The 15837-nt window shown below is 38.2% G+C and overlaps 1 protein-coding gene across 1 annotated transcript in view; it reads left to right on the forward strand.

Moving 5' to 3' along the window:
- ATP6V0D2 (ATPase H+ transporting V0 subunit d2) overlaps positions 1 to 15837 on the forward strand; it is a 43417-nt gene that overhangs the window by 8114 nt on the left and 19466 nt on the right. Inside the window, exon 2 of the mRNA XM_006727120.3 lies at positions 3409 to 3580. Coding sequence (XP_006727183.2) covers positions 3409 to 3580 — 172 coding nt within the window. The remainder of the gene's footprint in view (positions 1 to 3408; positions 3581 to 15837) is intronic.

The raw sequence follows: 15837 nt of genomic DNA on the forward strand, positions 1-15837 counted from the left end.
AAAAAAAAAAAAAGAAATTAAATCTACTAATATCTGAAAATCACCTATGCGATAAAAATTGTATTAGGTGATGTAGAAAATATGATAAACAGTAAGATATTATGCACTCCCTAAACAGCTCTCTAGTTGAGAGGATATCATAAATAAGTAAAAACAATCAAAATTTTAAAATACAAGAACAATTTAAACCTATAGATCACAAATATATTTAAAAGTGAAGCAGATCTGCAGGCCTCTAGGCTAGGAAAATGCCAATGAGATGCGAGTAAGCAGTGTTGTGATGGCTGGGCATTCTGGGCCAGGAGGGAAAATTAATGAACTACAGATTCCTCTATTTAAATAAAAGCTTTTGGTGAGGAGTAAACCAGTTTGGCTGCAATACTAGAATACCTGGAGATAAGGCCGGAATTTAGGCTGGGAAAAATCTTGAAGGACCTTGGAGATCTGATTGTGGAGCTTTAGGAAAATGAATGAGGACAAGAGGCATATCTGAATCTTCAGTCAAATACTCGCAAGCATAGAAAACATGAACATGTATTTCTCTGGGCCTCAGTTTCTTCATCTATGAAATGGGAATATTTGTTAAGGTTAAGAGATGATGTCCATTAGAGCCATTCTGTCAGTGGTAAAACATTACAAATATTAGGAAAGTCCTTTTTAATCTGCCTACAACTGTCAGTGACTCCAAGATTCTTACAAGGTCATTATAAACTCAAAATAATTCTTTGGAAAGATTGAATCTGAGGCAGGGAGTGCATGAGGAGAAATGAGCTTGGGAGAATCAATTTAAGAGCTCACAGCAGTAATCTTGATGTCAGGTGGCCATTCTAAACCAGGGGCACGTGGAGTGGAAACCAGAGAGGACATTAAAGAACAGTGCAAGGGATTTGGAGTAAGAAAGCACCAAAAAGGACTTGGAACTTTATCACCGTAGGAATGGCAATAAATTAGCAAAAATGGAGGGAGAAGTTCCGGTTTTATAGATGCTGGTATAGTATTAAAATCTGAGTAATTATAAGATCTGATGGCCGACGCCAACATATTAGCTTGAGAATATTCTGATGTAAAGAATAAGTACCGAAGTCTTTAGCCAACTGAATCAAATTATTGCTGAAGTAAGTGGGTACAAGTGAGAAGAAAAAAGGTAATATTATGGAGTAGCACCTATATGCTGGCTCTTCACTTACGTCCTCTTGTTTAATCCCCACAACAACCCGAAGGCATGGATTCTATATCCATTTTATAGGTGAAGAAACTGAGTTCAGAAAAGTCAGATAACTTCTTAAGTTCAGCACCGGCAGAGAGTGGGGAAAAGGCAGGGGATGGCTCAAGGGAAGCACCCCTTGCGGGTACCTCTTGAAGGTGCTTCCTTGGCATAAAGCCTACCTGGAGTGTAAAAGGTCTGGACATTCACTTTTATAGAGAGCCCCAAATAGGAAGCTGCACAGGGAAAAAAAATTACCATTTTCTAAAACTGATCTGACCAACAAATTAATAGAAGATAATCATGATGGCCCAGATCATCATCCTGCCTCACTAGCCAAGTGATCTCAGAGAATTCACTGAACCCAGTGACTGCAACCCACAGAAGGCACATTTTTACGTGATGCCCCTGTGTGCACACACGTGTATATGCTACTCTGTGTTATATGCTCATATTTGTTACAAGAGCCTAATCTAATACTTTAATTCTTTGCTGTTTGGGACCTATTAAATGGATTTAGTTGGTAGTGATCCCAGTTTGGAAAACATCCCATTCCCTCATTTGAATAAAAAAGAAAAAAACGTCACTTCTCCGGATAAAAAAGCAGTGTAATTTTCCAAAGTGTGCTCTGTGGGTGGCTCCATTGTTTTCTAGTGTTTGGGAGGTTCTGAACCGTACTCTTTTAAAAAATCACTCAATGTGTTAAAGGCTTTCAATTCCTACAGCTAAGAAGCCTGTTTATTCCAATTTATTTGACCACAAGGTCCTTTTTATTACATACCTATTTAAATAAGCACTTGGGGAAATGCAGAGAAAAAATTATGTGAGCCCATTTTGAAAACTATAAAACTATAAGCGTTGTTGATATTATTAGCAGTCTGTCATCATCTCAGAGCAAACATTTCAGGTTTTGAGATTTTCTTAGAATCCTCATTCAAGTGTCCCTTGGATTGTTTTGGTGCTGGGAAAAAAAATTCCATTTGCCTCTCTGTTGACTACAGTATTACATGATTCCTATGGGGTCTGAAACACTTGAGATGTTGAATTTCAGGATCTCACTGGCAGCTGAAAGGTTTGGAAGTTATTTTGCTTAAAAGAAACATATGCCGCATGAGCAAAATATCATGGTTTTGAAAGAAATAACATTTGTGTTTCTTCTGTTGGCAAATATTCCTCAGTGCTGAGAATGCAAACTGTCAAATTGTGTAAAAAATCTGAACTGCCAAAATAAAAGCCAAACAAGAGATGGCCAAAAAAAAAAAAAAAAAGTATAATTTTTTAAAAATTAAGTTAATTAAACAGGTAATTAAACAAATAAATTCTGCAGTCAGATAAAGAATATTTCCAGTGCATAATCTTCTCCAGGTACTAAGGAAGAATGCCTGTCCACTGAATCTCAGATACTTAAGAATAGCTTAAGTGCCAAATTGCAAATCCACCTTCTCATCAGCTACGACAGTTACCAGTTCATAGCCTACAAGGGCTCCTGGTTATCCTCAGGATAAAGGAAGCCATGCCAAGCCTTTCTTGGACAACCCTGCTTACTTCTCTGGCTTCATTTCTTACCTCTCTTTCTCTCCCACTTAATGCTTCAGCACTTACTTGGCATTCAAAAACACTGCCATTTAGAGGATGCCTGGCATGGTCTTCTGGAAATGATGTTGGGTTTTAAGAGTAAGGAGATCCATCTCCTAATTCGAGCCTTACTACTCTATAACTCCACCACTCAGCCCTATTGAGACTCCATTTCTTCATCTATAATAAAAGGATATTATTGATGATTGCCCATTCCACCTCCCGTACCCATGGTAAATATTACTAATAAATTTCTCATTTCCATCAAGCTGAGATGAAGCTTTAGGATCCTTCTCAATAGTTTTCTGAGCAGCTATTTCCAAATGACTACAACTGGCTCAGGTAAACTTAGGACTAGGTGGTTGTTAATGTTCTTTTCAGTTGTGTTAAATAGTTCTAGATTGTTTAGATAATTGAATTTTTTTGTTGTTGTACTAGAATATCTGTACTAACATTGAATTTTTTATTGCTTTAGAGAGTAACACTCAAGGCTAAATCATACATAGACATACATATCTAATAAGATAATTTAATATGCATTTATCATAAAGTCACAATAAATTCAATTAATGTTGTAAAAGCTATTTATGCATGTTCAAACTTTAAATGAGGTTTCATTTAATTTTCAGATGTGAAAATTCATCTCCAGACCACTGATTATGGAAACTTCTTGGCTAATCAAACAAATCCTCTCACTGTTTCCAAAATTGACACGGAGATGAGGAAAAAGCTATGCAGAGAATTTGAATATTTCCGGAATCATTCCCTGGAACCCCTGAGCACGTTTTTTACATACATGACGTAAGTGGTAGCTGGAAGCCCTGTTAATCCCCCGTGTGATTGTGCAAATGACCCCTAATAGTTACACGTGGGGCATTCGGCTGCATGAAGCTTAAAACCTTTTTCTCTTGTTTGTAAGTTTGAGTACATTCAAATTTTGGCAACTTATAAGCTCACAGAGCCACGTATTTACTGTTGGAACATTTCATTTATTTATATACATGATTATGTAGGTGGTGGCAGCCTCTACATAAAGTCATGTTCTCAGGGCTGCCTGGCTGGCTTAGTTGGTAGAGCACCCGACTCTTGATCTCCGGGTCGTGAGTTCAGCCCCACATCAGAGGTGAAGTTTAGTTTAAAAAAAACAAACAGTGTTTTCAGTTTTCATTGTAAGAAAAATGGTAAGTGCGCTGATGTTTAAAGGGTTCTGACTGCAGATACTGAAGGTAAATACCATGTGACATTTTTGGATCACTTGTCAGGTTGGAGCTGAAACATCACATGTTGTTGCTAAAGCCACATCTATCCTTTCCTGGTTCCCCTTGCAACAGCAGAAATAGCTCCCATCATAGTTATATATGTTTTATTTTTTTCCCTTTGCATCACCAGGAGTTCCAGTCTTTCACTATGAAGGACTTTCATTCTAAAAAACGCTTGAATTTCTACACGATAATAAATTGTACTTTCATTAATCCAGTTAACAAATCCTATCCACTGCTCAAAACTTGGGGCCTCTCCAGTTGTTCTAACAGACAAGCTGGGAACAAATGTCCGCACTGATGAGCTGGTTATTATGTATATACCATTTCAGTGTAATATGCACAGTGACGAATACTAGACCCAGGTCCTAGACCGGATTAGAAAAATATAAAATAAAAATATTCCTCTATTCCACATGTCCCCTTCTTCCCCACTCAGTTCCTTACCCCAAAAGGAAATGCCTCTCCATTTCATATGTATTTTCTAGAAAAGTATTTACAGTTGAGTATGTTAATTGATACACACTCAACCCACCCCACTTCCACACATCAAATTTATGAAAATGGAATCATATTCCTTCTGCACTTTTTTCCCACCTAGTATTTCTTAGAAATATCCTTGTCAACATCATTCTTTTTATAACTGCCTAGAATTCCATTTTGATACGTATCATGACTCAATTTACCAGGAATCTATTAACAAGTAACTAATTTTTTTTTTCCATTGCAAAAAGTTTTGCAACTAGCCTATTACTGCGCAGGTCTTGATTTATTTTTAAGATAAATTTTTAGCAGTGGAAGTAGTGAATCAAAGGAATGTTCTTTTTTTTATTCTTGTAAATTGTGCGAAGTGGTACTCAACAAAAGTAGCACCAGTTTGCAGTCCCAAAACAGTTCATGAGAAGGCCTGTCTCCTTACACCATTACCAACATTGAATATTATCTTTTTAGTTTTTGCCCATCCAATAGGTTAAAAATTGTATCTTTTGCTTTCATTTATATTTCTTTATTATCAAAATTGAACATCATTTTGCATTTATTAATCATGTGTGTTTTTGGCTTTTTTTTTTTTGGAGTATTCAGCAGTTTTTCTTGATATGGAACGGCTCTTCGTAAATTAAGAAAATTAGCCCTTCATAATACATGTTGCAAAATTATTTTCTTGGTGTGATATAATTTAATTTTTATAGCTTTTTTTTCCTGTAGAAACATTGAATTTTTTTCATTAGCTATAACCATCAATCCTTCCATTTGCTGACTTCTGATTGTTGTATCCTGCTTAGAAAGTCCTTCTTCACTCCCAGTTTATGAGTAAATTTACCTGTCTTTTATTTCATTCATTCATTATTGTTGATGTTTCTTTTTTCTTTTTTTTTTTTTTTTGATGTTTTATTTTTTAGATTTAAAACCTTGGTTCATCTAGAATTTATTTTAGTGTAGGAAATGAGACTAGGGATCCAGCTCAAATTGTTTTTCCCCAATAGGTATCCATTTGTTCCTATACTATGTCTATAAATAAGTAAGTAGAAGAGATGACCTTGGTTTGAGGCGGGAAGTAATTGTTGGTATACCTGAGATATGTGATTAGTGCCTATATACCTTGTTTGTGCAATTAGACCTCCTATCAGTGCTATAGGCTAAGTTTTTATTTATAGGCAAGACCCCAGGTGCCTATTTTTTAAAGAATCACAAATACACAGCTAGTTAGAGATGAAAATTAGGTGTGACCTGGGTCTGACTCAGTCCAAAGCCCAAGCACTTTCTTTGAGAAGGATTCTGGGAAGCCTTCCAAAGATCTGACATTGCTCCTGAATCTGGAAATAGGGTGGAATTTGGAGATGAGGGAGAAGGCTGAGCATCTGGGATTGAAGCGTGTAGGTGGGTAGGACACAGTATGCATGATGAACAACAGGTCAGTTTGGGCAGGAGTGGGCTGCACCAAAAGGGGAGGGGAGCAATGGGGAAAGGAGGTTAGAAAAGTAAGTTCCAGCTAGATAATGCACAGTCTTCAATGGCAGGCTAAGGAAGCTGGGCCTTATCACCTCGGAGAGTATTTTTCATGTGTGTGTTGGTATCTGCAAGACCATTCCTTAAAAATAAAAATCTGAAGGGGCGCCTGGCTGGGTCAGTCGGTAGAGCATGTGACTGCTGACCTTGGGGTCATGAGTTCAAGCCCCATGTTGGGTGTGGAGCCTACTTAAAAAATAAAGTATTTTCTAAAATAAATAAATAAAAATCTAAAGCAGAAACCCCAAACATAAGAGACCAGAGAAGAGGCCAGGTTTGCTCATAGGACTCAACTCCTCGTAATGGTTGGGATGAAGAACAAAGCGCTTGGGCTTGGACTGAGTCAGCTCCAGGTTCATATCTAATCTTCATTGGCTGCCTGGGAGTGAGGCTTTCCAAGCAGCGATGCCTCCAGCAAAAATGTCTGACAAGGGTAGTTACGGAGACATCATTAAAGATTCCTCAGAAGAAAGACAAGAAGGCCCTATCTGTGTGCAAGTAGAAATGACAGTCAAAATACTAAACAATATTTATGGAATATTACTATATGCCACGGCTCTGCTAAGTGCTTTGCAAACATTGTCTCCTTTAAACAAATCTCGGTTCTTATCATCACCATTTTAAGGATGAGGAATCTAAAAGTTAAGTGCAGTAACTTGCCTGGGTCATGGATCAACAAATGGAGGAGTCATGCTTTAAAATAAAAATAAGATAGGGGTGCCTGGGTGGCTCAGTCGTTAAGCGTCTGCCTTCGGCTCAGGTCATGATCCCAGGGTCCTGGGATCCAGCCCCACATCGGGCTCCCTGCTCCGCGGGGAGCCTGCTTCTCCCTCTCCCACTCCCCCTGCTTGTGTTCCCTCTCTCACTGTGTCTCTCTCTGTCAAATAAATAAAATCTTTTTTAAATAAAATAAAATAAAAATAAGATAAATGTTGGCAGTAGGCTCTGTACACATCTTTTGCTCAGATTTTAGATGAGTTCAGAAAAATCTGACCCATGATAATGACAGAGGACAATCCAATTTTAATGGAGTCAGAAAGCTGCCAGGTTTTGTACTTTTTGCGTTGAGAGACAGGTCTCACATGACAGAAACTTGCTCAAAATGTATTAGGAAGTACTTTAGCTCTAAGATGACTCTGAGTCACTTGGTCAGTGTTTCCTCTTATGTGATGACTCCATGGTTTAGTGTTTCCTAACTACAGAATCTTAAACCTGGGAGAAGCCTTAGCATTAATTAAGCAAGCTTGCTTATTTCACAGTAGACAACCATGTTGGTCTAGTTAAAATGTACTCTGTTTCTAGGGGCGTCTGGATGACTTGGTGAGTTAAGCATCCAACTCTTGATCTCAGCTCAGGTCTTGATCTCCGGGTCATGAGTTCAAGCCCCACACTGGAGTCCACTTAGAAAAAATAAATAAATAAAATTTAAAAAGTAAAATGTACTCTGTTCCTAAAACAAAATTACTTAAAATCCCCAATACTTCTAGTCATTAACAATGTTTAAAAATTATATATAAGAATACAGGTGCTCACAAAACCTTGCATAGAATATTAATGCAAAGCTGAAAGTGGAAAGGTAATTTGGGTAGCATCAGTATTGTTAGTGGTATTAGTAATGGACATGTTTTGATTTATCTGTACTCTCTCTCTCGGCTATAAATTCTTTGAATTAGTTCTTTTAGTATCTCTATCTGTACTTGCTAGTATGTAATGGGCACTGAATATTTGTTGAATCATTGTATACTCCTGTATTTAGCAGCACCTTACACAGAGCTAGAAGATACTTGCAGACTACTCAGGATTTTATGTTTTAGGTAGCACTTGAATATTGGTTAATTATTGGCCAGTATATTAGGGGTAAAGACCAGATGCCATGCCTGCAGATATATTTTGTATGACAAGGTCAGTGTTTAAAATAATTTAAAAAATATATTTAGTCGGGGCTTGCATTCTTCAGTTAGCCACAGTCTCTAACACTCTCTTCTGTCTTATGATCTTCTGATCGGTCTTGCGTCTCATGATCTTAGGTTATTTACTCTCACTTAAATGTTTCATTTACATCTCCACTCAAGAACTCTGCAAAGAAGGTGTTTATATCGCCATTTTTTTAAGTTAGAGAAACTGAGGGTCAATAAATTAATGAATTTTCTTTTCTTTTCTTTTTTTAAGATTTTATTTATTTAACAGAGAGAGAGCACAAGCAGGGGGAGCGTCAGAAGTGGAGAGAGCAGCAGACTCCCTGCTGAGCAAGGAGCCCTGTTCAGGAATCGATCCCAGGACCCTGGGATCACGACCTGAGCTGAAGGCAGCCGCTTAAAGGACTAAGCCACCCAGGAGCCCCAATTAATGAATTTTCTAAAGTCTCTCTCTTATTAAGAGATTTGGAAGGGGTTTGATTCCAGGTCCATCAGTCTAGAAAGCTAAAGATCTTGCACTGCCCCAGTAGTTTATTAAAAGGCAAGTAATTCAGAATTATCTGTGGCCCTTTAAAAAAGTATATTCCTTATCCCTCTTCCAGAAAATTCTGAGCTTGTTCGTCTTGGAGTGGGGCAGACACCCTTTTGGAAGACACCCAGGTTATTCGATGTACACTTCTGATTAAAAATGTCTCATCATGGCGCTTCAACTTTATGACTTGGAAGTCACTTTCCCAGAAAATTCTGAGCTTGTTGGCCTTGGAGTGGGGCAGACACCCTTTTGGAAGACACCCAGGTTATTCGATGTACACCTCTGATTAAAAATGTCTTATCATGGGTGCCTGGGTGGCTCAGTTGGTTAAGCAACTGCCTTCTGCTCAGGTCATGATCCTCGAGTCCCGGGATCGAGTCCCGCATCGGGCTCCCTGCTCAGCGAGGATCCTGCTTCTCTCTCTGACCCTCCCCCCTCTCATGCACTCTCTCTCATTCTCGCTCTCTCAAATAAATAATAGATCTTTAAAAAAAAAATGTCTTATCATGGCGCTTCAACTTTATGACTTGGAAGTCACTTTCACAATTATTCTCATGGCCATAGTTACCTGCACAGACAGCGTTACCTCCCTGTCAGAGACCAGATAGCTCAGCTGCACCAAAACCTAGGTCTTCTAAATCTTAGTCCATGACTTGTCCCACCCGATTCTGTGAGTTGCCAGCCCAGGCAGCATCCAGGTGCTCTGCAGAACCCTGACATGTGTTACCGTAACAAAAGGTGTACATATGAAAAAGAGTTCTAAAACTACTTTTCTTATTTCTCTTCTAGAATATTTTGGGAAGTCAGGTGTCTAGCACCCACGAACTTCCATCAAATTAGGATTACTTCCTGTTCTATCAGGAAGTGCCCAGGGCATCCTTTTGAAAATGTGAAGTCAACCCTAATAGAGATGATCTAAATTTAAGTTGTTATAATAAATACAATCTAAGCATTGCACATTTGTGTGATATAATTACTGTATATGTGAAACATTTTGAAAATCTGGAATGGATATTTTTAAATGCTTAATAGCAGGAAGATCTGGAGGTTTTGTATACTATAATTATACACAGTTGTGTGAAACAAAGGAATGAATCCTTAGCATTTTAATGAAGAAACTATTTAATATAGGACTAGATTGTTTTATTTTTCTTCCCTCCTACCCAACACTTTCTGGCAGCATTTCAGCTTCTCATCCCTTTTGAGATTAGCCATCTTTTAAAAATAATCTTTCAATATTCAAAATACTCCACCTCAGGGGATATACATTTTCTGAATATAGGAAGATCAAGGAAGAGCAAGATGAAGATCAAACATAGTCTTAAGTACTTGGACTATTATTAGCCAAGACCTGTAGGTTAAGGACCACACATTGAAAAAATCTTTAAAGATTTATTCATAAAGGCTAATCAAAGTTCTTGGCTATTCTGATGATGTATTATAAACCTTCTACAGGCTTTTCACTGCACTATACGTTAGGAGGCTGTACACTTTGGTTTTCCCGGAGGGGTTTCTCAGGATGTGGGTCTTCCCCTGCTAAAGCCAGGAAAGTCCTCAGCCAACTGGATGAATTGGCTGCCGCATCACTTTACTAGTCACAAAACGAGTAATATAATTCTGGGTCACTTACATTCCTACATTCTAATGGAGCAACCTGATGTATTCCCAGGTGGTGAAAAAATAAGACAGAATTAAGCAACAGCTCTAATAGAGGCTTGAACATTCAGTTGGAGGAGCCTAGGGGATGGAATAACTTACTGTGATTCTAAAAGATTTGGGGCACCTGGGTGGCTCAGTCAGTTAAGCGTCTGCCTTCGGCTCAGGTCATGATCTCAGGGTCCTGGGATCGAGCTCCACATCAGGCTTCTTGCTCAGCAGGGAGACTGTTTCTCCCTCTACCCCCTGCTCGCTCAAATAAATAAAATCTTAAAAAAAAAAAAAAAAAAAAGATTTGCAGAAAAAAATCGAATTTGAACCAAAATTTTAAATGGGCATTATGTTGAAGGAATAACTTATTCATTAGTGAGGCATGAGAAAATTTTGTTATTTGGAAATGACAAGTCATCTCGGATGTGGCTGAAGCCTAGACAAGAGCAGGAGGAGCATGGGCTGGTAAAAGAGAGTAAAGAGGCTGGCCAGATGAAGGGCTCTGACCCTAAGTCTCTATGAGTAAAAGTCAGTAAAGGAAGGCTTCTCAGAAAGGGTTCCATCGCTGGCATGCTCCCTATGTGACGGTACCCCTCACCGAATGGTCACCACCTTGTAAGGTGGGGCATGTTCTGCTGGGAAGCCATTGGGCAGAGCCTCTGAACACGTAACAGCTCCTCTGCCTCAGGCAGTGTAATGTGACATTAGTTTCTCCTCTAACCAATGGGGAAGTATCTGTTCTTATTGTGTACACAGTGTTTGTTCAGTAATTGATAACTGTTATTATTATGCCCATTTCCTGGGGCATGTAGGGACCTTGTAGCTGGTGAGTAGAGAAGCTGTGACATCAGGTCACTCCGGATAGCATTCCAATGGTGTTACTTTCTCTTCTTTGTTCATTTGTTTTTACTTTTCAACACTTAACACTGCCTTGAAAAGCGAGGGGAGGATCTTAACATATATTTTAGAAAGATGATTCTGTTGGCATTGTGAAAGATGTGTTGAAGGGATGGAACTGGAAACAGAGAAGCCAGAGGGAGATATTTTAAAAGTTAAGCCTAGAAATAGCAGCCGAGATAGAAAGGAGGGGACAGTAGTTAGATACATTTGGGACATAGATGTAACAGAATTTAGCATCTTGATTTATGACCAGTGAGAGAAAACAGGCAATAATTCCTGCAAATTCTAAGCTAAGGAAAGAGAATCTGCAAGTTAGATAAAGGATTGTGGGTTTTGTTTCTAATCAAAAAGAATAGGAAGCCCACTGTAAATTAGAGACAATTATACAGATAAAACACCCTTAACCTCACCATCATTTGGCATTATTTTCATATTCTTTTTTTCATACATTTTAAAAGAACTAAAATCACTCAAAATATAACTTTGAATCTTAACTTTTCTATATATACTATCAGCATTTTTTTCTATGTCAAAAATTTTTCTAACATTTATAAATGACTATATAGCCTTCCATCTGGTCATGAACATTTTAGAAGGGCTGAATTCTGTATCTTCCTTACTTCAAAGTCTCCACAGTATTTAATTTATTAAATTTTGATTCCAGTAATCAAGTTCCCAATAATATTGTGAAATTGACCATTTGACAGCACTTTGCATTTGTGATTCTGAATCTCTGGCCAGAAAAGTCCTTCTGAAATCTTAGGGACTGTAACATCTTAACAGGTTTTATATCCAGAGATTCCATGTGGATATTCAGTGGCAAGCAAGTACAGGGCAAAAATATCTCGACTGTAGCTGCTGATAAGGCCTCCAGCATTTCAAAACTCTCAGCACTTTGAGAATTGAAAAACCCTGGTGCTATCCTGCAGTAGCAATACTTCCATCTGTCTGGAACTGAATGACATTCACTTAATCAGCATACCATATACTAAGTGACTGCCAGGAGTGAAGGCCTATGCTAGGTTTTAAAATTAGAGGTGAATTGAACATAAACTTGTTCTCTAAGCCAGTGGAATAGTTACTTAAGGTTCAGATTCCAAGACCATACCTCTAAAAATTATGTGTTATCAGGTCCTGGAATGTGGTCTGTGAATCTTCACTTAATAAGCCCTCCAGGTGACCCTGTTGCAGGTGAGAAATTCTTGGAACCATTTGGTAGACTCTAACCTGAGTCTACAATACACCAGTTGTGGGATCTTGGAAAAAAGTTCCTTACTCATTAGAAGTCTTGGTTTCCTCATCTAGAATAGTAATAATTATATTCAATTTGGAATTGTGAGTGTAATTTGAAAACAGGGCCAGCTTGTATTTTGCGAGGCCTAGTGCAAATGAACGTACAGGGCTCTTGTTGAAAAAAATGTTTAGTCATTTCAAGAGAGCAATAGCAGATAATTTAACCAAGCGTGGGGCCCTTCTCTGTGTTGGGCCCTGTGTGACTACACAGATCGCACACCCACGAAACTGGCTGATATTACAATATAAGAATATATCTACACAATATATGAATTTTTTCTTTATTTTATTTTGTTATGGTAGTCACCATACAGTACCTCATTAGTTTTTGATGTAGTGTTCTATGATTGATTGTTTGCATATAACACCCAGTGCTCCATGCAATAATGTGCCCTCCTTAATACCCATCACCGGGCTCACTCATCCCCCACCCCCTCCCCTCTAAAACCCTCAGATTCTCAGAGTCCCTAGTCTCTCATGGTTTGTCTCCCCCTCCGATTAGCGCCCCCTTCATTTTTCCCTTCCTTCTCCTAATGTCCTCCATGCTATTCCTTATGTTCCACAATTAAGTGAAACCATATGATAATTGACTTTCTCTGCTTGACTTATTTCACTTAGCATAATCTCCTCCAGTCCCATCCACGTTGATGGAAAAGTTGGGTATTCATCCTTTCTGATGGCTGAGTAATATTCCATTGTATATATGGACCACATCTTCTTTATCCATTCGTCTGTTGAAGGGCATCTTGCCTCTTTCCACAGTTTGGCTACTGCGGACATTGCTGCTATGAACATTGGGGTGCATATGGCCCCTCTTTTCACTACATCTGTATCTGTGGGGTAAATACCCAGGAGTGCAATTACTGGGTCATAGGGTAGCTCTATTTTTAAATTTTTGAGGAACCTCCACACTGTTTTCCAAAGTGGCTGTACCAACTTCCATTCCCACCAACAGTGTAAGAGGGTTCCCCTTTCTCCACAACCTCTCCAATATTTATTGTTTCTTGCCTTGTCAATTTCTGCCATTCTAACTGATGTAAGGTGGTATCTCAATGGGGTTTTGATTTGGATTTCCCTGATGGCTAATGATGATGAACATTTTTTCATGTGTCTGTTAGCCATTTGTATGTTACCTTTTGAGAAGTGTCTGTTCATGTCTTCTGCCCGTTTGTTATATCCACACTTACAACATATCCACATACACATGCTTTTAAAAAATGCAGCTACTTTTTTGCATTAGAGTATAATCACCGGTGAAAGCGAGAAAAGATTGACGAAAGGAGGTGATGCCAAAGCTGAAGACTTGAAGGATGAGACCGTGTGTGTACACGGATGTGCCTGGGAGGAGGCAAAGCAGCGGGTACATGGACTGCTTACCCAGTACTACTGTTGCGTGGCCAATGCCAGTGACATGAGCAAAATTAGCGTCTGACTGTTAACTTAGGATACCAACCCTACAACAGTTCTCCCCTTCGGGAGAACGCGTCTTTTTTTTCCTTCGTTCTTCGTCCACAGTCCAGGTGGGGTGATAACCAACCACCAGGGGGCATGATTGATCCCAGTAGCCTGTTTGTCCAAAGCATTGCTCCTTTCCCAACAATTGTTTAGTAAAAGAAATTTGAAGCTGTCTCATAACTTGGAGGGATTGAAATCCACCCTGGTACTGATCCAGATACCCACTGCCTTAGTTGTATTTTATTTTATTGTGTTTATTTTATTTTTTTTAATTGAAAAAGAAAACTGTGCCTGTGTTTTTAAAGAGTTTTTTTTTTATTAAATTTTATTTAGTGCTCACTACGAGCCAGCACTTCTATAATTACTTCACATGTATTAAATTCATTTAATTCCCATGACATCCGTATGGGTGGCACTAATATTGGCGTTTTAGAAATAAGGAAACAGATTAAGTAGAGACTATATTTTCGAATGCATTTCCCAAAGCCCAGAGGTAACCCTCATAAATGTTTTTTGTTCTTGTTTTTATTTTTTATTTTTTTTAGATTTTATTTTTAAGTATTCTCTACGTCCAAGGCGGGGCTCCAACCTTCAACCCTAAGATCAAGAGTTGCATGCTGTACTGACTGAGCCAGCCAGGAGCCCCAACCCTCATTAGTTTGATGCATAATTTTCTTCTATGGGAAGAAAGATTAAAGTGTATGCAAATGTTTATATGTGACCAAATATAAGTATACATAGTTGGTTTTATTGTTTGTTTTAGAACATCAAGATCATATTACATGTATTACCTAGACTTTGTCTTTTTTTACATAATCTAGTCAGAATTTTCTACATGGGCACCAAGGTCTATGTTATTGAAAGCGCATGTTGTATCCCATTGTGTGGCGTCTACCATCCTTTATTTAACCATTTCCCTCTTGTCCATCTAGGTTGTTTACTTTCTTTGCTACCCCAAGTAGTGTTGCAGCAAACATCATTGTACATATATCTTTGCTCTCTCACGCCAGAATTTCTTTAGCATGGATTCCCAGAAGTGAAATTGTCGATAGATGTGCAGGTCTTAGATTGTGATAGATACTAGCAGATTGTTCTCTCATACCCCAACAATATATGAAAGTTTTCTTCCTTTCTTAGTCTCTCAGCTGTTTTTTTTCTTTTCTTCCGTCATCAGAAGATAAGAGATTCCCCAATATCTATTGTGACTGGTGTTTTGAATATAATGAAGATGAGATCCACCTGTTAACTGTTCTTGACCAAATGAACAGGCTATGATAGACACAGCTTATTTAAACCCATCTAAATGGCAAGAAGAATCACTCCACTGGTGTTTTCCTGTGAATTACCATAGTATTTATATGCATGCCAACGAAGGGGTGAAAGTGGCATAATTTCCCTAGTGTTATAATTCTCCTCAATGGAAAAGCATAGAAAAAGCAAGGAATAGGCAGCTATGACCCCTAGAAAGGGAGCTCAGGCTAAGATACCCGGTAGCCAGTTATCTTCTTTACTTCTGTTTACCCTGTGTCAGAGTTAATGTACTTGAATGACCATAAAGAAAAATTTATTCATTGATTGAAAAAAAATCATCATTGTGTCCCTATTCTGTACTACTATGGTTCAGGCTTCTTGGGAGGTCACAAAAAATGTACTGAACAAACTCCTATAACTAATAAAGATTGGTAAGAATTATCTGCAAATAACTGTATTTGAAATGAATATGCAAAATGACTTATCTAAAAGCACACAGTTGAATAGTGGCAGAATTAGTATTAGAGTCCAGGTCTTATTTCCTCAGATATGCGGTAAATACTTGTGAATGAATGAGCTAATTATTCATGTTCACCATTGATACTGCTGATATATATTGAAAATTAATATCACCCCAGGATAAATATAAATACAAAAATTTAGAGAAAAAAAGATCACTTCTAGCTGGAGATACTTTAAAAGCTTAATGAAAAATGTGGTATTTGAATATGACCTTAAAGAATGGGAGGGATTTTGATTTCTAGCAATTGGTGGGGAAGGAAGCTTTTATACATCTAG

This window comes from Leptonychotes weddellii, chromosome 4 (assembly GCF_054177405.1).
Source record: "Leptonychotes weddellii isolate Sample4059 chromosome 4, ASM5417740v2, whole genome shotgun sequence".
NCBI classification, from domain to species: Eukaryota; Metazoa; Chordata; class Mammalia; order Carnivora; family Phocidae; genus Leptonychotes; species Leptonychotes weddellii.